The 22,874-nt window shown below is 39.9% G+C and overlaps 1 protein-coding gene across 2 annotated transcripts in view; it reads right to left on the bottom strand.

The window, feature by feature from the left end:
* The window catches only part of SH3PXD2A (SH3 and PX domains 2A), a 362,190-nt gene that overhangs the window by 61,794 nt on the left and 277,522 nt on the right, over positions 1 to 22,874 (bottom strand). For both annotated transcript variants that reach the window (XM_074233789.1, XM_074233790.1), the window contains one exon: positions 3,471 to 3,584. In XM_074233789.1, the coding sequence (XP_074089890.1) occupies positions 3,471 to 3,584 (114 nt within the window). The remainder of the gene's footprint in view (positions 1 to 3,470; positions 3,585 to 22,874) is intronic.

Raw genomic sequence — 22,874 nt, 5'->3', positions numbered from 1 at the left:
TTTTGTATCACTTTATATGTGGACTTTTAGAAGAAGTAAGCTTCTTGAAGAAAGGTTATTTCCATTCTGCCTCTGTATTCTCAGCACATAGTAGCCATTTAATAAATGGTTTGCTTAATAATTTAGTTTCCTCCACTCAAAAAGATCATAACATTTAAAGCACCATATTCATTATCCTGTTGTGAATATATTTTCTAAATTTTTAAACTAAAATGTGAGAGATTATTATTATTCCCAGGCCTGTTACAGGGTTGCTTATGGCCAATGGAAAACTTTGTATGGTAAGCAAACAAAAATATTTGGCTTCCTGGAAAACATCTGCCTGAGAAGGGAAGTCTACCCTGGACAAGGTCTGCTTGGCCAACCCTTTAATAGTGGATGAAGCACTGACCATAAGAGTTAGATGGCCTGAAATCTAGTCTTGATTTTTATCACAAACCAGTCATGTGACTTCAGTTTTCTTATATTTAAATTGGAAGGGTTGTTCAGATTGGGAATTCTTCATCTGGAATCTGTGGATTCTTCAAGCTCAGGTAGCAGATGCAGAGAAAGGCAGGTACCCATGGCACAACTACCAAGTTCCTAGATTTCATTCAATGTGAGTCATCTCTCTTTCTGCCTCTCTGTCTCTGTCTCTGTCTCTGTCTCTCTCTCTGTCTCTCCTGCCCTGCGCCTGAGTGTGTGTGTCTTTTTACACACACACACACACACACACACACACACACACACACATCCTGGATATTGGATCTACTTACTAGACTCCTCACATTATACCAGATCCACAAATTCCATCAAACTCACCTTCTTTAATCACTGCTTTCATCATGCTGCTTCTTTCTCAAGAATCTATATTCACCTTTACCTTTTCCCCAACAATCCTAACTTTTCTGCTCGTACACAAGGTCTGATATTTGGCCCTATGTGACCTGTTTAACTTTCTCTCCCCATTTCATATCTAAAACAAAACCTTTGCTTCAGCCAGGAGATTGCTTTTTCAGTCCTCTGCCTGGGCCATACGATTGGCTTCAATCTTCCCTACACTCTGCTAATCCAGAATCTAGCTCCTGTTCCACAATCCTTCAAGATCCCAATGATATCCCCTTTCCTTCTTGAAACCTTTCCTAATGAGTCCTAGACATAGATACCTTCTTTCTCCTAGACTGCTTAAAATCCTTACTAGATGGTACCACTCATCTGGCATTAAAAAGCCATTGTCCTGCTATTGTTTTCTGGTTGCTTTGTATGTTAGCTGTGTCTTCCCAATTAGACTGTTGACTCTCAGAACAGGGGCTGAATCCTTGCCTTTTCTTTTTTCCCCTTCAGGATGGGCAGGTGGCAGCTGCTCATTAAAGATTTATTTGGCTGATAGGTTGGGCTTTTGTTATGTGGGAATAGTACTGTTAGCCAGGGATATTGTTGAAACTTGTGTAATAATGAGCAGGGTATCTTTATGGAAGGGGTTAGAGAAAGATCCTTGAGGAAACCATCAGGAATAAGACACTGGTGCAACAGATGTGAGACCATAGATAGCTCAGTGATCCATAATCACCAGCACTGGAAGCAGGAAGATGTGGGCAGGGCCAGGACCAAGAGAGAGCCCTGGGGAAAAGATACCATATGAGCCTGAGCATGTATGATCTTCCTGAGCCTGCCCTATTACTGGAAGCTGAATCTCAGAGTTTAAGGAAGTTAGGTCAGGAGAAAGAAACAAAAAGTTTTACATTGGGAAGAAGGGCAGGAGAATGAAGGGCTACAGGGACCCACCCTATAACCGACATTTAGAGAAGGATGAATAAGAAATCTAAAAAAAACAAAAAACCCCAAACAGTTGGAGTGGTGGTTTATAGGCCACTTTCATTGGTCCAGGAGCTGGGCCACTCCCTAACTCTGTAATCTCTCTACTAGAAGAAACCGTTGGTACAGAACAGTTTTAGGAAGGGGCCCTCAGTGGCAGCTATCCATCTCCATCTCAGACTCTCTCATCTGGACTATATCGTTTGTCCGAAAAAGTTTTTCCCATTGTCAAGACAGGCGCCATTTGGAAGTCATTAGCAGCAGGGGCCCAGCTGGGAGCTGAGGGTGGGGGAATGACCCCACTGGTTCAGACTCTATCAGTTAAAAGGCGAACTGGGTCCCATCAGGAGTTCTCTAAGGAAGTTGTTCAGCAAAGGATCGAATTGTATGGAAGAATCTCTGAAACTGCAGAAGAAAGATCCAGAAAGAGTTCTCGCTAGACCTAGATCTCAAACAACTAAAGTTAAACCAAGAAGCTATAATTTTACTAAACATGAAGTTCCCAGAGTAGACCAAGACAAGCCTCATCTAGGCTGGTTGGTCACCTTTGTATCTAGCCTTTCCATGTTGGCTCATGCTAGATGCTTCCTAGCAAAGCAAAACTAATTCACAACAAAAAGCACATATGTGCGTGCACTCATAACACACACACACACACACATACATATAGCCACTCACACACATACATCTGAACACATTCTCTTGCCCACATACTCAACAGCTGCCCATGTGGCATGCAGGCATCACCAGGGTAAAAAGAACATTCTCTTGGCCTCTTTTCTTAGGATCTCCTGGTTCTAGCATTATGGGAAGCAAGGAAGCCACGCAAAAAATCTAGTGTCTGGCTCTGGTGTACAGCCACTGTGGAGTAATGCGAACTTCACAGGAATTCAGAGGGGAGGGTGTAAGGTTCACCAGCTGGGAAATTTGAGGAGGACATGGTTTCCATCAAAGAAAAAAATACTGTAGGTAGACTAGGTTATATAGAAAAATACAGAGGGAAAAGATGCTGAAGGGGATGGGTCAAGGCTTGAGGGATTGGCGAGACTGTGGGAAGACAATCTCAGGGTCCTCTCCCTCTTTCATACATGTGGTAGCAACTGCAGGATTTCAGAGGATCTCTATTCTATCCTAAAAACCAGCCAGAATGCTTGGGTACATGTTAGAAGGAAATGTCACTGAGAGAATATGGAGGTTGATCAGAAAAGACAGTAATGGGTCAGAATTTGGAAGAGCAGATGAACAGAAGGAGTAGGAAAGCATAAATGAGGACATGGGTCTGTATTTGCCCCTTGACATGAATGCTCAGTGACCCAAAGGTAGGAGAGGGAAGAGACCTGTGTATGATGCTCATGTGAAGTTCTGAGAATGCCTTTGTTCTTTGTTCAGGAGCCTAGATAATTGTCCTATTGTAATAATGGGTTAGAGGTGGGGGAAGCACACAGAAATGGTCCAGTTTTCTTTCAATGGGGCCTTGGTCAGCAGGTAGATTCAGAGTGGCTTTATTTAATAAAGAATTAAGTTGAAGTCTGGCTGCCTTTTTATATTGGGGAATGTGACTGGCCAGAAATATCAAATTCAATTTCTTTTGATAAGAATATCACCAATTCCTAAATACCCAAACTCTCAGAAATAGGCCCATTCCTCACCCCTTCCTTCTCCTAGCCTTGTCTTACCTTCCCCAGCTTTGGAGGTGTTGATCTCTGAGTCATCCCGAGTACCATTCTGGGATTCCAGGTATGTAGCTGGGACCCAACCTTGTTCTTCAGATGTGCTCACAAACCACCAACCTGCAGAAATGATGAGAGAAGCCAGAATCATGAGAACAAAGCTAATATAACAGCAGCTGGGGAGGAAAAGGTGAAAGACTATGGAGTAGGGGCCAAGAAAGCAGGGATTAAGTCAATGGATGACAGTAGGAGATGTACTACAATGAAGTAGATGCTGTTGGCCTGAGAGCCAAGAAGATCAGAAGAGGCTAAGTGCTACCTATTGGCAGGTTGGTGAATTTCTCTGGACCCCAGGCAATTCTCTAAGGCCACCAAGTTAAAAAAAATGAAGCTTGTTTGCAAAAATTAAACAATAATATAGACCCTCTCCCTTTCAGGTTCAGGGTCCTTTTTGAGATTTTTGGTTAATAATGATATTTTGTATTTATATAGTGCCTTACAATTAACAAAACATTATCCTTACAACAGCTCTGTTAAGTCCAAATTGAGTTCTCAATTGAGAAAGCCTGAATTAAAGAGGTTTTTAACTGTATGATAATTATCCAGGTGTGTTGAGGAAGCCAGCATTTGGAACATAGCTGGAGTTAAATCAAGGAAGGTTCTCCAGAGGATGTGGATGTGAGCTGAAATGAACAGATGGGGAATGGTAGAGAATGGCTAAGTTTTCTCAAACAAATGGGCTAGATTGGACAAGGGCTTGGAAGTCATTCATAATCACAGATTTTGAGTTGGAGGGAACCTTGAAGTCCAATTCTTTTACCTGACAATTGAGGAAGCTAAGATAAGCTAAGTGATTTGCTTATAGTCAGTTATAAATATAGGAGCCAGAATATATAATGCACAAAAACCATATTATCAAGTGCTTAATTTTAAGTGCTATAGGAGCTCAAAGAAAAGAGATTCATTTGAGCTTGGGTGGTCAAGAAAAGCTTCCTAGAGAAGATGGGCCTTGTCCTTCAGATTGAAGATGGGTGGATATTGATGATAATGGGATGGAGGAGAACATTATAGGCAGGCAAAATGGCTTGAGAGTGATGGGCAGGGGGGAATGTGGTAGAATAGTTGGGAATAGGGGAATCAATCCTAGAATTCTCCTTAGAGACTTCCTTTTTTTCTATTCCTGACTGATCCTAGTTCTTGGTGAACCATTCCCGTTTGAGTAAATGTTCTCTGGCTGAACAGAAATCTGGAACTAGCCCCTTCAGTCACTCACCACCCAGAAGTTTAAATTTAGTAAGAAAGTAATACCCCTCCCCTCCACACCAGAAGGCAGATTTTCCTGCTGTGACGTCCACCGATGGCAGCGGCCACAGCAGGCCGGCCCTTAGCCAAGTTGCTGAGAACAACTCCTCATTCATGGCTCCAATATTTTAGGAACAACATGGAGAACACATGGAAAGAGAGATAGTTGTAGAGAATGGCAGAAGCAGATCTGGGAAGAGCTAGAAATCATATGTTCTTGGAGCCATGGTTAGGGAACAGGGAAAAAGATATCAGCAAGGATTTATTCAGTAAGTGCTTTGTAACTACTCAAGGAGAGATATGGGGATTGGGAATCTTTAAAGGTTCCTATGTTTGAAGAACTATTAATAAAGCAGCTGTATTTTTTTTTAATTTCCTCTCCTTCAAATAGGACGTTTGGAGCTTGGACCTCTTCTTTGCTCCAAGGATGGGCCTCTCATACATTACCAAAATATCTATGTCTATGATGAGAGGCAGCCTGATGTAATGTAAGAGTCAGGAGATATCTGGTTATAAACCAAAGTTTTGAAGCTAGCTCTAAGTTCACAGACACATTCTCTTTTCCCCTAGAAGAGCTGCTATATAATTGGGTAGTAATACTGAATCTACCTACTTTCCAAGGTTGTTGTGAGGAATGCGCTTTGTAAGCTTTAAAGAACATTATATATGGAAGACTTTCTTTAAAAAACAAAAATCAGGCTATGTGGCTTTCCCCAGAGCCTGGGCTATGTTAGTATGAATATTTCTTTCACCACTTAGTTACTGCTCCAAAAGGTCTTTGTAAGTAAAAAGCCAGAGTTCCCACCAGGAATACATATTTAAGTGATGATGTTTGTTCTTCGTTTTTGAAAAAGTTCACAACATCAGGGAGGTGATGCCATGATATACACTTTTACCTCTGGACCCCACTGGTCAGATATGAATCATTATGACTGGAAATGCAAGTTAATCAGGGTTAAGTGATTTGCTCAAGGTCACACAGCTACTAAGTGTCTGAGGCCAGATTTGAACTCCAGTCCTCCTGACTTCAAGGCTGATGCTCTACCCACTATGCCATCTAGCTGCCCATAGTAGCATATATCTTTTATGTTGCTGGACTCCCATTTGGAGATGCAGGCCCCTGTATCAGGACCAATGGGAGGTCAATGGGAGGGCTTCTGTGTCCCAAGGTCTTTAAGACAACATCTTGGGATTCGGTTCCACTGTTATGCCAATGAATGGAGGGGGAGTTAGTAATTTTGAGGTAATCTGGTAATGTTTCAGCTCTCTGGCTAACTTGCCATACTCCTTGAGGGATACTATCTTCTCTAGGCCTTGTCTTGTTCTTCTCCAGACCTACTCCATGTGGTGATTGTGAAAATAATAAAGAAGAAAGCATTAGAATAGATTATTTTTTTTATCTTTATAATGGACCCCTCAATCTGGTGGAACCTATGGACCCTCCTCAAAATAATCTTTTTAATTATATTAAACATATAAGATTATAAAGGAAACTGAAGGTCAATGAAAATTATGTATATATATATATATTTTTTTTTTTCCCCAATCTAAGTGAATAAATAAACGCCCTGAAACCTGTATATAGATCTTTTGGGAGGGTCTTAACCCAATTAAGAATCCTTGATCTAGGGGCGGCTAGGTGGCACAGTGGATAAAGCACCGGCCCTGGAGTCAGGAGTACCTGGGTTCAAATCCAGTCTCAGACACTTAAAAATTACCTAGCTGTGTGGCCTTGGACAAGCCACTTAAACCCGTTTGCCTTGCAAAAACCTTAAAAAAAAAAGAATCCTTGATCTAGTGTAGCCCTGTCATTTTCAAGTGAGGTAACTGAAACCAAGTCAAAGGAAAGTAGCCTGCTCAGGGTCACCCAGCTAGTAAGCAGTAGAATCAGGACTAGGACCCTGCATTCCTAAATCCTAGCAACAAGGTTCTTTCCATGATACCACACTCAGAATTTGACTTTGGGGCTACCCTACTAGATAGAACACAATGAAATTCTAACCTAGTGGGGTTATTGGGTAGAGATCAACCTTTCCTTAGGACATGACCTACCTTTTCTTTCCCCCAGTGGTACAGAAGTTTATATAGGATTGAGATGAAGGCCATGAATGGGCCAACAAGGAGCCTTAGTTTATTTCCTGAGAATTTCCAATTTCTAGAAGTTCCCTAGTTACTCATCAGTACTTTTCCCTCTTTATATTATATATTTGTTTACTAAAGTAACAAAAATGAGGGAATAAAAATGTAGTATTTTATCAAAGGTATAATTAAAAAAAGAAATGAATAAACAAATATTACAAGCATAGTTCCATCAATTTTTTTTTCACCTATGGATGGCATGAACATTACTATGGGCACTTAGAAAAGAATGCTGGATTCAGAGTCAGGAGCCTTGGGTTCCAATCCCAGCTCTGTCACTGTGGTGTGACCTTGGAAAAGCTTGGTCCCACTGTCTGGGACAGTTTTCTCATCTGTTTGATGATCTCAGGCTCATTCCAGTGCTGATGTTCTATCAATGAATGAACTGATGACTTCAATTATGAATCTCCCAGATTAGTTTTGACTAGGAGTTAGATTCCAAAGGTTACCCTCTTCTTGCTGGCATTGCTGTGGTTAGAGTTGGGGAAGGGGAGGCTGGCTCTTCACTAGTCAACATTAGGCAGAGTTCTCCCATTGTTACTGACAAGCCCAGGAGAAGGAACTCAGTGGGGGCCATTTCCCTGCTTCCTCCCTTCCTTGCTCCTGACTCATCTGACACATTGAGGTGTTAGGAAAAATTACACATTTGAGCAAGAATATGAAAGGGAAATACCGCCAACAGTTTAAGTTGCCCTGGACCAGGGCTCATGAGCATGAGGCTCAGTCTATTCCTCCCCCACCAGCCCAGCCTCCCGCCCACACAGACATAGACATGGACTCTCTCCCAGCTCATTCCTGAAACCCTCCTCCACCAACATCTGCAGGGAATTATGCAGAACTATCTGCCAAGACTGGCTGAGGCTCCCACTGCCTTCAAACCAGCTGTAGCAATTCCATGAACTTCCATTTTTCACCCACCTCCCAAAGTCACAAATTAACCCTTTTGTGCTAGACTTACTATGTCCCATGGGTGCCAAGGGTCAGGCTTAATTGAGCAGAGAAAGGATGCAGAAAGAGTCTAGGCAAGGACAATTCCCTCAGATTTCTAATTCTTTTGCCAGTGGGCTAGAGAGATCTGGAGGGAATCTGATCTAATAGCTTGTAGATCCTCAAAAGAACATAGAACAGTGATAGCCTCACCCTCAAGGAAAGCATTAAGTTTGGTCTTATTTCCTTCAGAGAAATATCCAGAACATGCCTAGGACCCTGTGTTACCCCAAATGGGTCCATAAGTGGCTGTTTGTTGTTTCTCAAACCAGCCCCTTTGGACAAGCAGGTGGCAGCAGAAAGAGGCTATTAAGTGACCCTAGGAATTGGAAATCATCCAGATGAGGGCTGAAAACATTAGAAAAGATATAGGGAACAATGGGCAAAGCCATGCTAGACCAAAGTTCAAATATCCCTGGAATGACACCAGAGCTTTTCTTTTCCCCTAAATGGCTTGGTGAATAGTCCTGGGTTCTATCCTCAATTTTCTCATCTGTAAAATGTAAATAATTATTCTGCTCTTGTCTAACTTCCAACTCCAAGGAGTGGAGTGAGAAGCAAATGAGAAAAGTCTGTTGAAGATTACTCAATATTAATACAAACATGAGGTATCAGCATTATTTGGCTTGTATGAAAGCACACACATAGACACATATTCACACGAGAAAGATTTCCATATTGGTGGTCCCTTTTCAGCCAGCCCCAATGGTCAGCATTTCCTTTTTTTTTTTCATCCTCCATACAGCTGCTCCTGCATCCTGAAGCCTTGCTGTCTGACCTCTTTTTGATCCTCATCTCAGCCTTGCCCAAGCCTTCATGGTGGGACTCTTGTCCATGAACACAGGTCTGACAGTATCTCTGGTCACTCTAAGATCTTCAACATAGGCAGGAGAACCTCAGGGCTTATGTTAGTGGTGATATTCAGCTAGTTCGGCAGAACCAATACCTAATTTTATTTTGAATTCTGTGAACCAGTTGTTAAAATGGCACACGTAATTAGGGTTCTCTCTAAGGTGGGCACCTAGGCAGCCAATGTGGAAATCACAAATTTACATTCCTTAATCTTTTGTTAATGTTTACTCACACAACAATGTTTTCCAAGTGTCCACAATAATGTTCATTCCATTCTTAGGAACTGATGGAGCTATGCTTATAATATTTATTTATTCATTTCTTTTTTTTTGTAAGGCATATGGGGTTAAGTGGCTTGTCTAAGGCCGCACAGCTAGGTAATTATTAAGTGTCTGAGACTGGATTTGAACCCAGGTACTCCTGACTCCAGGGCCGGTGCTTTATCTACTGCGCCACCTAGCCACCCCTATTTATTCATTTCTTACAACTCATTATACCTTTGATGAAATACTACATTTTAATTCCCTTTTATTGTTACTTCAGTAAACAAACATATAACATAAAGAGAAAAAGTGTCAAACAACCAGGGTCGACAAGCTGCCATTTGTTTCGGCTTTGTGTTATACCCCAAATTCCCCTGAGATATTATGAGTGTGCTGTTGTTTCCCGGAACTGTGAAACCAATAGGAAGCTGGAATACAATGAACCAATAGAAATACAGATTTCAAGGTTGTCTTATCACCCATTTTGGAAGGCAGGGAAGTAGAAGAAAAAAGAGTTAGAATAGGTAGAATGAGTGTTTTGGTTCTGCATATATTCCAACCTTGGTTGCTGTGATCACGTGGCTTTTTGCACTCCATAAGGATACGTTTGCTTGCTGTGAATATAACATAATCTAGTTTAGTTTATCTCTTTTATTGTTTTTATTTGAGTATTAAATGCAAGAAATATTAAACTACCTTTTGGTATATCTTTTTTGTATACTTAAAACAGTCATTAGGGTAGAGAACTGGTTGCTAAGCTATTTGAATCCCACCACTAGCTTACGTGTAAATGACACAGAGACTCTGGGTTCTCAATCTCTGTTATAGTCTGTCAGTCTGATGAAGACTTCTCAGAATAATATTTTTAAGTGATAGAAGGAAATAACCAAATTTTAATTAGAGGTTAGTGAAAATAAAAATATGATTTTTTTCCCTAACTTCATAGACCTCATGAAATCTAAAACTCTAGGTTAAGAACCTTTTCCTTTATTCCTATCATCCCCAAACTACTCCATGTTTATTCCTATTATCATCTCTTTGCCTACACTCATCCCCAATCTAGAATATCCTCCCTCTACCCAACTTCCCTTCAGTCTAGCTAGTTCTTTAAATGGTCACTTAGCTCAGAGTCTAGTTCAAGGGCCTCTCCTTCATGCAGCCTTTCTTGATCACCTTAGTGCACAAGTATCTACTTCTCTGTTTCATGCCTACAGCCTTTACCGACTATACCTCTAATTTGGCACTATCACAACTTACCTAATGTTATATGTGAGTTGGATGAGGGGGGGACTGTCTCTCCAACTAGACTGGGGGATTTCTTTAGGGTAAAGATTATTTTATCTTTCTAGCACAGTATTCAAGGGTCATAATAAGGACTTGCTGACTGATTGAATCACAAGGTCTCAGAATTGAAAAAGAAGAAAGGTCACCTAGTGTAGCACCTTAATGAATCAATGCTCTCCTGTAGTGAGGTAGGAAAAAAAATGGAGTCCTGGATTGGGAGTCAGAAAGACCTGGGTTCAAATTTGACCTCGGACACAACAGAAAGTTGTATGACTATGGATAAGTCTTTTAGCTTATATCTGCTTCAGTTTCCTCATCAATAAAAATGAGAAAAATAATAACATCTACACCTCTCAGGATTGTTCTGATGATAAAAATAAAATGAGATATTTGTTAAGTGCTTTACAAACCTTAAAATGCTATATAAACTATAGTTATCATCATTATTATTATTCCACACAGATTGGATTAGACTAAATGGGTCCTATGAGTAGTTCCAGAGCATAAAAGACTATCAGTTACAGGGTAGTAGAGAAAGCAAATCCATAACTAACAGTCCTGCTTCTATCCCTGAAGTCCACATTCAAGACTCTTCTTCAGATGCAAGCAGGAGTCCAATAGGTTCCATGTGCATCAGGAGGGGTATAGATTACATAGGAAAATGTCTGGATGAGGACTCTCCGTTACACAGTAGAACTGAGAGAGAACCAGTATGTTTGTCCTAAAGTTCTCTCTTCCATAATTCTAAGATAGTCTGAATCCAGTTCTGTCTAGAAGTAGAGATGAGGGTAATTTGCTCTCCCTGATTTCTTATGTACTTTTCCTACTTGGATCTCACATTTTCGCCCCAGATCTTCTCCCCTCTTCTTGCCCTCTGCTTTTTTTTTTGGCATAGACATTATCTTGCTAATCCCACGATACTGGCCTCACTTCAACTAGAAAAATTGTTTCTGGCTTATCTCATCTGCCCTCCTCAGGACCACTGCCCCCCTCTTGGTCTAAACCACAGCTGGCTTCACCATGCTTCCCATTTTCATAGAAGTGAAGGAACTAGGTCCGAAGATGATCCTGGACTTGTTCCCTTATAGGAATATAGAGAACTATACTGTGATCTCCCAGGGAACTATACCCCATCTTTTTCTGCCTCCACCAAATGCTTAGTATGGGGCCAGGTGTTTGATAATGATGTGTTGAATGATTAGTTGAAATACAGAAGTCCCCTTAGGCAGAAAAGAGACCAAACACATCTGTGTTTAGGCGGGAGCTTCTAGCAGACTGGCACTTCAAATCCCAGTCCCTTGGACACCAGTATTCTCTATATTAATATTCATTCACTTGTTAATCAGTATGATATAAAGAAAAATTAGATCATCTGGGACCTGGTCCCAGCTCTTCCATTGAGATCTTCACTTGGATCTTGGGGCACATCAGAGCTGGAAGGGAGCTTAAAGATCATCCAGGCCAATATACTGCCCACTTCCTTCTACCACATTCTTCACATGTGATCACCCAGCATCCTACTTGGAGGCCTTAATAATTACAGTGATGTCTACATTGCACTTTGAAAGTTTATAAATCACTGTACCAATAATGTCTCATTGGAACTTCACAACAACCCCATGAGTTAGGGATTAAAAGTATTATCATCCACATTCTGTGGATGAATAAACTGAGCTTCAATCAAAAGATCTGCCAGCATCACACAACTATCACTGATATAACTGGGGTTTGAATTTAATTTTTCTGATTCTAAGTCCTATATACAATGCAGTTGTTGTTCAGTCTTTTTCAATTGTATCTCACTCTTGGTGATATTATTTAGGATTTTCTTTACAAAGATATTCCTTATCTAGGTCATTTTACAGATGAGGAAACTGGAGGCAGACAGGGTTAAGTGACTTACCGCTAGTAAGTTTCTTTGATCAGAATTAAAATCAGAAAAAAAGAGTATTCCTGATTCCTAGTTGGGTACTCTACCAACTGAGACCCACCTTTCTGCTCCAACTGCCTCTCAAACTTAAGAGACAGGAAGTTTAGTAGCTCACAAGATAAATCCCATGTTGTATCTCTTTGACCACAGAAACCATTCGTTCCACTTCTGTCTTCTGACACCGTACAAAACAAGTATAATCCCTCTTCCATATAAGAACCTTTTAACAATGGGAGGATTGTATTCATGTACCCTTCCTCTCTAGGTCACATATCCCCCAGTTCATTCAAGTGATTCTACTTTTATGTGGTTTTGGATTATAGCAACCTGAAGGGAGGTGTCTAGTTGCATGCCACAGAGATCTGTCCTCAGTCTTCCCTGTTCAGCACAATCATCAAACAGAAGGATTGACTAATCTCCTATTTATCAGAATTGGGATGGGATGTTAGAGTCTGATAAATAAGAGATTAGCTAACCCCTCTGTTTGGTATCACCTGAAAATTCAATACGTAATGTTCCCATCTAAGTCATTGATGATTGTGCTGAACAGGGAAGACTGAGGACAGATCTCTGTGGCATGCAACTACAGACCTTCCTTCAGGTTGCTATGATCCATTAATCAGTGCTATATGGGTCTGAGTGTTTGGCAGTCTAAAAATTGGTCAGTCAATATGCATTTATTAAGTGCCAACTATGATATTGTGTAAATGTTAAGAATACAGAGAAGAGCAAAAGACAGTCATGGTTCTTAAGATCTCACAGTCTAATCAGAGAGACAAGTAAATGTAAATAATCTATAGGATAAATAGGAAATAATCAACAGAGGGAAGGTACTAGCAGTAACAGGTATTGGAAAAGATTTGTTTTTCTGTAGTGGATGAGATTTTACTTGGAATTTTAAGGAAGCCAAGGAGGCCCCTTAATTAATCACTCACCCTACATATATATATATATATATATATATATATATATATATATATATATATATATATATATATATATGTGTGTGTGTGTGTGTGTGTGTGTGTGTATGTTATGTATATATATATATATATATATATATATATATGTATGTATATATACATTTCATCTATAAACCCAGTGTAGGGGTGGCTAGGTGGTGCAGTGGATAAAGCACCGGCCCTGGATTCAGGAGTACCTGGGTTCAAATTCGGTCTCAGACACTTAATAATTACCTAGCTGTGTGGCCTTGGGCAAGCCACTTAACCCCATTTTCCTTGCAAAAAAAAAACAAACTTAAAAAAAAAGAAAAAAGAAAGTTATGTATTGCCACATAAACACAGTATAAATAACTTTGTCAAATGTCACATGGAATTCCAGCTATACTATGAACATTTCCTCAGTCTTCCAGTTTAGTAATTTTTATCATAAAAGGAAATGAAGTTAAATGTGACTGGACCTGTTATTGATGAACTTATGGTGAAACCTGGGAACCAATCACCTTCCCTTTTTAAGTGTTCACATATCTTGATTTCCTTATCTGGGTAATGGGGACAGTAATCCCTCCTCTACCTACCTCATAGATATGCTGTAAGGATCAAATAAAACGTTTGTTAAAGAACCTGTGGACTAGAAAAACATGTTTGTTTTTTCTGCCCTAGTTTCCAATATGTTATCTATTCTTTTAAGATATGCCCTCTTCCTCTTTGGCACTTGGTACTTTCCCACTCCTTCCCAGCTTGCTCTAGTACTTGGATCAGACTAGGCTAGAAATGTTCAGTTTCCTAACTGACTGCCAATTCTGTAACCTCTGGTTACACCTTGAAAGTATCTTTGTCCTCCTCTCTCCACCTGCTCACAATCCCTTTAAAATAACTAAGCAGTTCTGATATAGGAGTTTGCCTGCCTCCAGAACTATCTGGGTTTCCTGGACCATGGATCCAGAAGTCCCAGACCATCAAGCTCCAGGCTTCCAGTAACATCTTAGTTGGATCTCTTCTGATCCCTTCCCCAACCTGTTCTAGAGATCTTAAGTCTTGATTCTTGTGTAAGAGGACTGAGGGATTGCCCTCATACTACTTTTTTTATTGGTCCTTGTCTCCCATTGTCATGAGTATGCCCAATTAGTTAAGCCACAAGGTCTTCCCTTTTAGACTTTTTCTTACATCAAATATAAACACCTGTTAGTTTCAGCATTGATTGGCTCATAAATTTTGATGTGTAAGGAACTATAATTATAAGATGCTTGATGGATATTTCCAAGTGTCTGTCACTTATAGGTGTCCTATCTTTTCAATTCAACTAGAAACTCCCCCAGGGCAGGCATTATATTACCCCTACAAAGTCAGGCATCTACACTCATTGAACAACAATGCTACTAAGGTTTGATCCACCAGCACCACTTTTATGTTTCATACAATTTATGTAAAGTTAAGTGGGATTTTTGCACAGAAAGTTTTAAAAATACATGACACCCAGATGGGAAGGGTGGCTAATATCTTGAAGGATAGAGTCTGAATCCAAAAAGATTTTAACAAGCTAGAATACTGGGTTGAATTGAATAAAATGAAATAAAATTCAATAGGGATAAATGTTAAGTCTTACTCTGGTCAAACAATTAGCTCTACAAATAAAAAGGGGAAGGAGGAGGCTGAAAAAGATGTGGAGGTATTAGTGGACCTCAAGTAAACTCAATTTATTGGCAAGGGGATTATGGGGTGGCAATAAAAAAGAAAGCTTAACTGGACAAATTCAGGAAGAATCTGGGAGTGTTTAGATTGCAGAAGAGAAGACTCAGATTGACCCAAGAGCTGTGTTGAAGTATGTAATCAGATGGAAGAAGAAATAGCCTTATTCTTTTGTCTCCAGAGGATAAAGACAAAGGAGATACAGAAACAAATTTAGATCTGACATCAGGAAAACTTCCTAAACAATATGGAGTGTCCAAAGGGAAGGGTGGGGTCTTCCAGCACAGGCTTAATGTTCAATGGTTTAGGCATGTTATATATGGCAGGGGTTCCTTTTCATGTGTAAGTTGAACCTGAAAATTCTGTGATTTTGTGCCCTATGGCTCTTCTGGAGATTCTAGGAGGTGAAAGAGACCAGCTGTACATGACAGAACCCTCCATTCATCCAGAATATCCCTTAGAGACAAAAGGAAAAGAAGGAAGAGGAGGAAAAGAAGGCAGCTGGAGGGAAAAGAATACTGCTCAGCTTCACTGTGGTCATTGTCCAAAACTGAACATACCATCTTATCCTAAATTTATTTCTCCTCCTGGAGCTTTGTTATTTAATTGGGCCTGAAAACTTGAATTCATCTATGACTCCTCCCTTATCGTCACACCCAGCATCCAATCAGTAGCAACCTAACTCAGCAAACAAAGAGAAGGCGAGATATAAAGCCACACACAGAAATAAGCCAAGGGAGCTTCCATACCAGCTATGGAAATTATTAGCTCAGGATCCCCAATCCCAACTCCTACTCCCTAGCTAAATACATGGAGATTTGATGTTTCCTCCAGATGATATGAGCTTATAATGTGCTTATAATACATGTATGTAACTGAACATGGTACGTGTGAACACAAGAGATGCATATGTCTAAGATGTGTATTATGTGACTCAGTATTAGGATGCCTTAACATAATCTCATTTCTGAAGCATCATCATCATCTTTCAGCACAAGTAATTATAGTTTGGCTGCTGACATTTAAGATGCCATCATCTAGTGGAAAATGATAGAAAAGAGAACTGAAGAATTCATATACATACATACTTTGCCAAGAATGGTTTCAGCCTCTATGTGGCTATAGGAGAAAAACAAGCTCAAATTATCCCCAGGGTCAATAATTCAGACTGATATGTTAGCATTGGAGAGGTCTACTAAGAGTAACCCATCCCCTTGCAGCCCAAACTCTGATTTGGCATCCAAGGTCCTCTAAAACCTGACTCTGACTTTCTGACCTGATCTCTTATAGTTCCTATACATACACCCTTGACTCCAACCTCACCAGGCAGGGTCTATGTGCACCATACATCCCTGCAGCTATTCTTTTTTTCCCCTGTGACCATCAATTAATAACAACAATCAGGATATGACTAGTAATCATAACAGTAGTAAAAAGTCTGACATTTAACTTAGCACTTTAAGATTTTCTCTACCTGCACTATCTCATTTGAGCTTTGTAACAACTCTGTGTAGTACGTGTATTCAGGCATTAACATTCCTATCCATTCTTTTTCAAAAAAATTTTGTCTATCCTTCAAAGCTTAGCTCAAAACTCACTTCCTCTAGGAAGTCTTTTCTAACCACCAAAGTCTACTTTAGTCTCTCATTTCTCCTTATTCTTATATTGCTTTTAGTTTCAATACCATCTGTGCACAGAATCACACATTACCATAAGCCCTCAACCCCTCTCTTCTTCATCTGGACAACTGCAATATCTGTTTAAGCCTCTTCCCTTTCCAAACTGTCTTCCTCCCAGCCTCCAAAGTAATAAATTCCCTTAAAGCACACATGTGCAATATCAACCCCCAGGTCATGAAGCTTCTATGGGTCCCTTTTGTCTCTCTACTCCAAAACTAATTCCTCCAATTTGTATTTAAAGCCCTTTACAATATGGCTCCAACCTAAACTTCTCAACAGATTTCCTATTACTCTCACTAATACACTTTACTTTCTGGCTAATCCTCTATAGGAAGTACACACATGTGTGTGGGAGTATATAATATATATATGTATATCCATACATGCATTATACACACATATTCCTTCCATAGGGCATTTTATCTGACTCTGAGCATCACTGTCCTTCTCTCTTTGCTCCTATCAAGGATCTGTGAATTTAAAATATATATATATACACACACACACACACACACACACACACACATATCTGTCTTGATAATTGCTGTTATTTCATTAGAATTGGTTTCCTTTCCAATCTATGTGTTTCATGATTATTCTGACATCTATAGACTTCACCAGATAAAAGGTTAAGAACCCCTGCTTTAAGACAATTTCATTCCTTTAAGAAGGCTTTTCTGATTGCTCCAGTTGTTAGTCCTATCTTTCCATCCTCATTTGCTTGTATGTTTTAGATTTATTTATCTAGTTACATATAGCCTCCCATCCCCCACCCAGTAGACTGGAAATTCTTAGAAAGCAGGCAGACAGTTTAATTGTTTCCCTATCTTCATTGCTTAGCACAGTATCTGGCAAGTATTAATAAATACTTGTTGAAATCAGCTAAATTGCACACTGTCTCCTTTCTACATGGACATCTGGTCTCCCTGGTTAGACTGTGAACCCCTGTTGGACCAGGATCACACCTCACACATTTGGCTCCTATAGCCCTGCATAGGATGGGGTACATAGCACCCCCAAATAAAAGGACTAGAAGCAGGCTGGCTGTGAAAACCTTGGCAGCACTTTCACTCTTGGAGGCTGCCAAGCCTGATCAGTTCTAGCAAGTACTGACATTCTGTGGACATTCAAGACCCCATCCCAGAAAGAGCGTTGGTTCCCCCCCAACATCCAATGGCCCCAGGAAGCTGGTTTAACATCACTAGCCCCTACAATTGCCAAGAAAACATTTCTCTATTCCCCCTATAGGAGCAGTAAAGGAAATTCTGCAAGGGATGAGTTATTAATGGGCTATGCCTTGGGCTGCTTGCTTGAGTAAGTGATCCCATTTTGCCTATTTGGCTTTGGGGTTGGGATGGTATAGTAGAAAGAACATTGACCTTGGAGGCAGAAGACCTGGCTGTGAATCTCACCTCTGACATTTAATTAACTGAGTGATCTTGAGTAAGTCAACCTTTCTGAATCTGTTTTCTTATTTTTTTTTTTAAGTGGAGGAGAATCACATTTACATTTCCTACTTTACAGGACTGGTGTGAGAAAAATACTTTGTTAATATCAAAGCTAGTTAGTAGCATTAGTCTTTGGAAGAGCTAATTTGCTTTTTCTGGCTAACAATTCATTCTAAGGCAGTCCTTTAGCATTGTGGTAGTTGGGGACATGGTTCTAGAAAGACAGTCAGACTGAGAACCCCACCAAAATCTAGCTCAAGTCAGAGGGTCAGAAATTCAGACCTTAAGAGGTCAATTTGTCTAACCCAACATTTTACGGACAAAGAAATTGAGAGGTTAAATGAATTGTTTGACATGTCTTTGTAAGAATATGAATTCTGGTCTTCATGACTCTAGTTTATCTACTATACCTTGTTATTTAATCTCTGAAAACACACACACACACACACACACACACCCTCATTCAAGCCATCACTAATGCACTTCTCATGGATTTTGATATTCTTTTTTCCTCACTGATTTTGCCCAGGCTTTCTTCCATACCTGCAATGCTCTACCTCCTTTAATTCTATCTATTGGATCCTTTTTTGGGGGGGTATGTTTACTCTCATAACAAGATTATTTTAATAATATAAAATAAACAAAAAAATTGTCTGTTGATTCAAACCAAGTGCCATTTCCTATGTGAATCATTTACTATTTCTTCCCCCTTCCCAAGATATTATTTCAAATTATTTCTTTACTTTGTATATGTATTTTATTTGCTTTTCTATGCACATGTTACTTCCCTCCCTAGAATGGAAGTTCTCTAAAAGAAGGGACTGATTTAAATTTTATATCATTAGTACAGTTATTTAATAAATGCTGTTGAATAGGCTAGATGAAATGTCATGCCAGTCTCCATATTTTCGATTATATTATTCTACCCCTTCCAAATGACTTTCTAACTCCTCTCTGTCTCACCCAATTCTACTGTTTTCTGAGACCCAGCTAAAACTCACCTCTTTCAGGAAACCTTCCAGGATTATCTCCTGCATTGTCCCCTGCATTTTCAAAGCTCTTAGAGCCCCAACCATCTGAACTACATGTTTTAAGACAGACACAATCTTTTGTGTCTCCTGAGATTTTCAAATGCTTTTAAATTTTTATTATTTTATTTTTAAAATATAATAATAATAATAATTTCTAGTTTATTTCAGCTGATGGACAGGGCTAGGTCTAGATTTTCCAGGCTATTGAAGAAATAAGTTGCTGGGGTGTCTAGGTGGCGCAGTGGATAGAGTACCAGCCCTGGAGTCAGGAGTACCTGAGTTCCAATCCAGCCTCAGACACTTAATAATTACCTAGCTGTGTGGCCTTGGGGAAGTCACTTGACCCCATTGCCTTGCAAAAAAGTCTAAAAAAAAAGAAAGAAGTTGCTGAGTAATAGAAAGGTACAGTGAAGAAAAAAAGTGCTGAAACTCTGAGATGTTTTTTTTTTGTTGTGGACCTTTCAGTATCCTTGGGTCAGAATAGGGTGGAAAGGGTCTAATTCTGTACATACCAGAAAACTCACTTTAAAACCAATAAGATAATCATTCACTGAGGAAAGTCATAAATCTAAATGCAAAGGGCTAGCAACCTGGGATCTTGTTCTGGCTGAGAAATCAATCAATTATGTGAATATAGTAAAGTTAATCCCTAAAGCTCCCTGCCTGCCTCACTTTCTTTAGCTCCCTAATCCTCTAAATGAGGGAAGTTAACTACAAGATTTTTTTCATTCCTCTTCTAGTCCAGATATCTATTAAGATGTGTATTATCTCCAGTGGTTTGGAAGCATGAGCCTGAGAATCAAGGTCCAGAATCTTGGTGTGTGTGTGGCTCCCAGCAGGTCCTCTCAAAGACCCCAAGTAGAGAGAGAGCTATTGGAAAGGAGAATTAATCTAAGAGTAGGTTTTCCAGCAAGAAATCTTCACTAGGGTCTGATCCAGAATTCTACTGGAAAGGAGAATTAATCTAGGGGTAGGCTTTCTAGAGTCTGATCCAGGATTTCAAAATACAGAGAGAGATCCTCAATCTTAGTGTTTCTAAATGTGAGGTTCATTGAATGCATACATCTATTAGATATGGGTCATCCCTGTGACTGGATTACTGTGTTATCAACTCTTGACATTGACTATGAGAGACTATGGGATCACAGAGCATAGAAGTATAGCCAAATGGGACCTTAGAGAACCTTAAATCCATGCCTTTGCTTTACTGATAAGGAAACCAGGGAAAAAGTTAAGTGACTTAGCCAACCCTTCCCAGAACTTTGCAGGCTGATTCTTGAGTGCCCCAGGCATGGGGTTTTTTGCTGAACTTTTTACAAATGCAGCAATAGAAGGTACCTTCAAAAATACCAATCCTAAATTTGACTGATTAAGGATAAAACGCAGGAGCTAGTAGAATTCTCTTGGTGATCTGACTTCTATTCATTAGTCATTCTAGCTAGTTTTGTTTGATGTCCCTCCCCCAACCTCCTTCAGACTAGACTCGAATCAAATTCCTATTGAAAGCTACCACCAATTCCCAGATGCTGCCTCCCTCTCCCAATCCCCCAATCACAGTTCTCATCAAACAAAGGTGGAACAAGAGGAAGATATGATTCAGCTGATCTATTCTTCCAAGTCTGAATAGAGCTAGTTAAGCTAATTGAAGTAAAAGCAGGGAAGGGGGCCCAATAGCAAGTCTCCCATCTGCTCTTGCACTAGAAAATGAGGACATAGCAAAGCCTTCCCACCCTATAAGCCACCAGTTCAGGACTAGTGAGATTTCTGAAAGGTGATACAAAATTCAATATTCTGAGACATGAAGAGGGGAAGAAAAACAAAACAAACCATGCAATAAGACCAAAGAGAAGAACCTGAGACACAGATAACTTTGAGCCTCTCCCCATCCCCGTCCCTATCCTCACGGTCCTAATTATCTGGTCAATGCTAATAATTGGACCTTCCAAGCTGTATAGTATTGTTAGCATTACAATATTCTTTCCTGTCTTTGAGCCTCCCAATAATTCTATAAGCTGGAGATGAAGGGGGAGGAAGGAATGGATCGTCCCCATTTGACATGAGGAAGTTTAGCTCTAGAGATGGAATGATGTGCTAAAATGTTCACACTGGTACTTCCAGTAGCCAGTTTGGATTTGGAATCCAGATTTCCTGATTTCCTGTTGTACCATGTCTATTTTATTCAGTATACTAAACACAAACCACTTTTTTCTTTAACAATTAAAAGTGGCCTTTCATCTTTTACCAGGCTGTGGTCCTGGAAGAAAGTTGTGGTTGACCATATCTCATCTCTATAATACAATCCTGCTTTTTGACTTGCAGTGATGCAGAATAAAGAAAGCTGACCACAGATACTGACCACGTCCACATAAGACAATTTACTCACAGCAGCACAATCTGATAAGTGTACTGAAGAAAGAGATCAACAGGACCCCAGAGAAAAATGAGATGTCAATGTTATTTTGTTAAAATAACAACCAAAAGTTGTAAATGGTTTAGAGCTTTGTTACATTTTAATTCTGAGTGTTTCTGATGATGGTTATATCTATAATAGAAATTATCTTAAAAAAAACTTTCAATAGTATTTTCCACTCAATGATTTCTTGAGAGGTTTTTGCAGGGAGAGGAGGTTTTAAAGAAAAGAGGAGGGTTGTTGGGGGATTTGGGGTGGGGGTAGAAGAAGAGGGAGACCACAAAAGAGAAAAGCTGGGAAGTGCTAAAGACAGGGCTCTAAGATAACAGCAGCATAAAGGAGTGGTCTCTACCCCTGTTTCCCAGAACCCGTCCCTTACCCCACCTAGTTACACCCTTATGGCCAAGAGAGATTTGTTCAGGGTGTGTATGTTGGGGTTTGGAGTGAAGAGAGATGGGGAATGGGAGAGGCATTTCCCAAAGCTAGATGCCAAGAAATGACAGTGGACTTTAAGAAAAGGAAAAGATTCTGTATTCACAGCCTGTCCTCCAATGTACTTAGGGAATCCCTCAGTTACCAGTTCAGGGCATCTTGGATCCAAATTCATTCAAATTATTTCTACAGTCATTGAGTGCTTACTATGTTCCAAAGCACTGCACTGGTGCTGCAGAGTCAAAGACACAAACAAAATGGTTCTTGCCCTAAAGGAGCTTACTTTCTACTCAGGAAAAAGAGTTGTGAAGAGGCTCAGAAATTTTACTGGAGGTATGGGGAGTAGAAGAGGATATCACACTTACATAAGAAAATAAAGAACAAAATCTAAATTTTAAGAAAAATGAGTACTGTTTTAATCACTCAGGGGTCCAGGAAAAAGGCTGTAATTATGGGTGGGCCTCATTTTTTGCATTAGCTCTGTTGCTGGGAGAAGTTGTGGCTAAATTGTTTTTGTAACAAAATCCTGCTTTCCCCCCCCCCTTTAATCCACACTATAAATGGAGGATAATCATTTCATCTTTCAGGCAGCAGAATTTACCAAACACTTCCTGTATTTCAGTGCAAGCACTATGTGGGTCACAAATAAACTTGAACAGGAGTACCTACCTGGCCCCAGAGAACTCCATAGTTTAAAAAATGTAAAAGTGAGCATGCATGGAGAATGTGTTATTCTGGAAAGGATATGGTAGGTTTTGTTTTTTTGGCAAGGCAAATGGGGTTAAATGGCTTGCCCAAGGCCACACAGCTAGGTAATTATTAAGTGTCTGAGGCAGGATTTGAACTCACTCCTGACTCCAGAGCCAGTGCTCTATCCACTGTACCACCTAGCCACCTCAGAACTGGTAGGTTTTGCAGACAATATCTTCAAATTCAGACATCTGACTGACATGTAGAGAATGAAACTTGGTTGTATTAATTGCTAATTTAAAAAATTTGGCTTGG

This window comes from Macrotis lagotis, chromosome 4 (assembly GCF_037893015.1).
Source record: "Macrotis lagotis isolate mMagLag1 chromosome 4, bilby.v1.9.chrom.fasta, whole genome shotgun sequence".
Taxonomy (NCBI): domain Eukaryota; kingdom Metazoa; phylum Chordata; class Mammalia; order Peramelemorphia; family Peramelidae; genus Macrotis; species Macrotis lagotis.
This window is presented reverse-complemented; position numbering and strand designations above follow the sequence as displayed.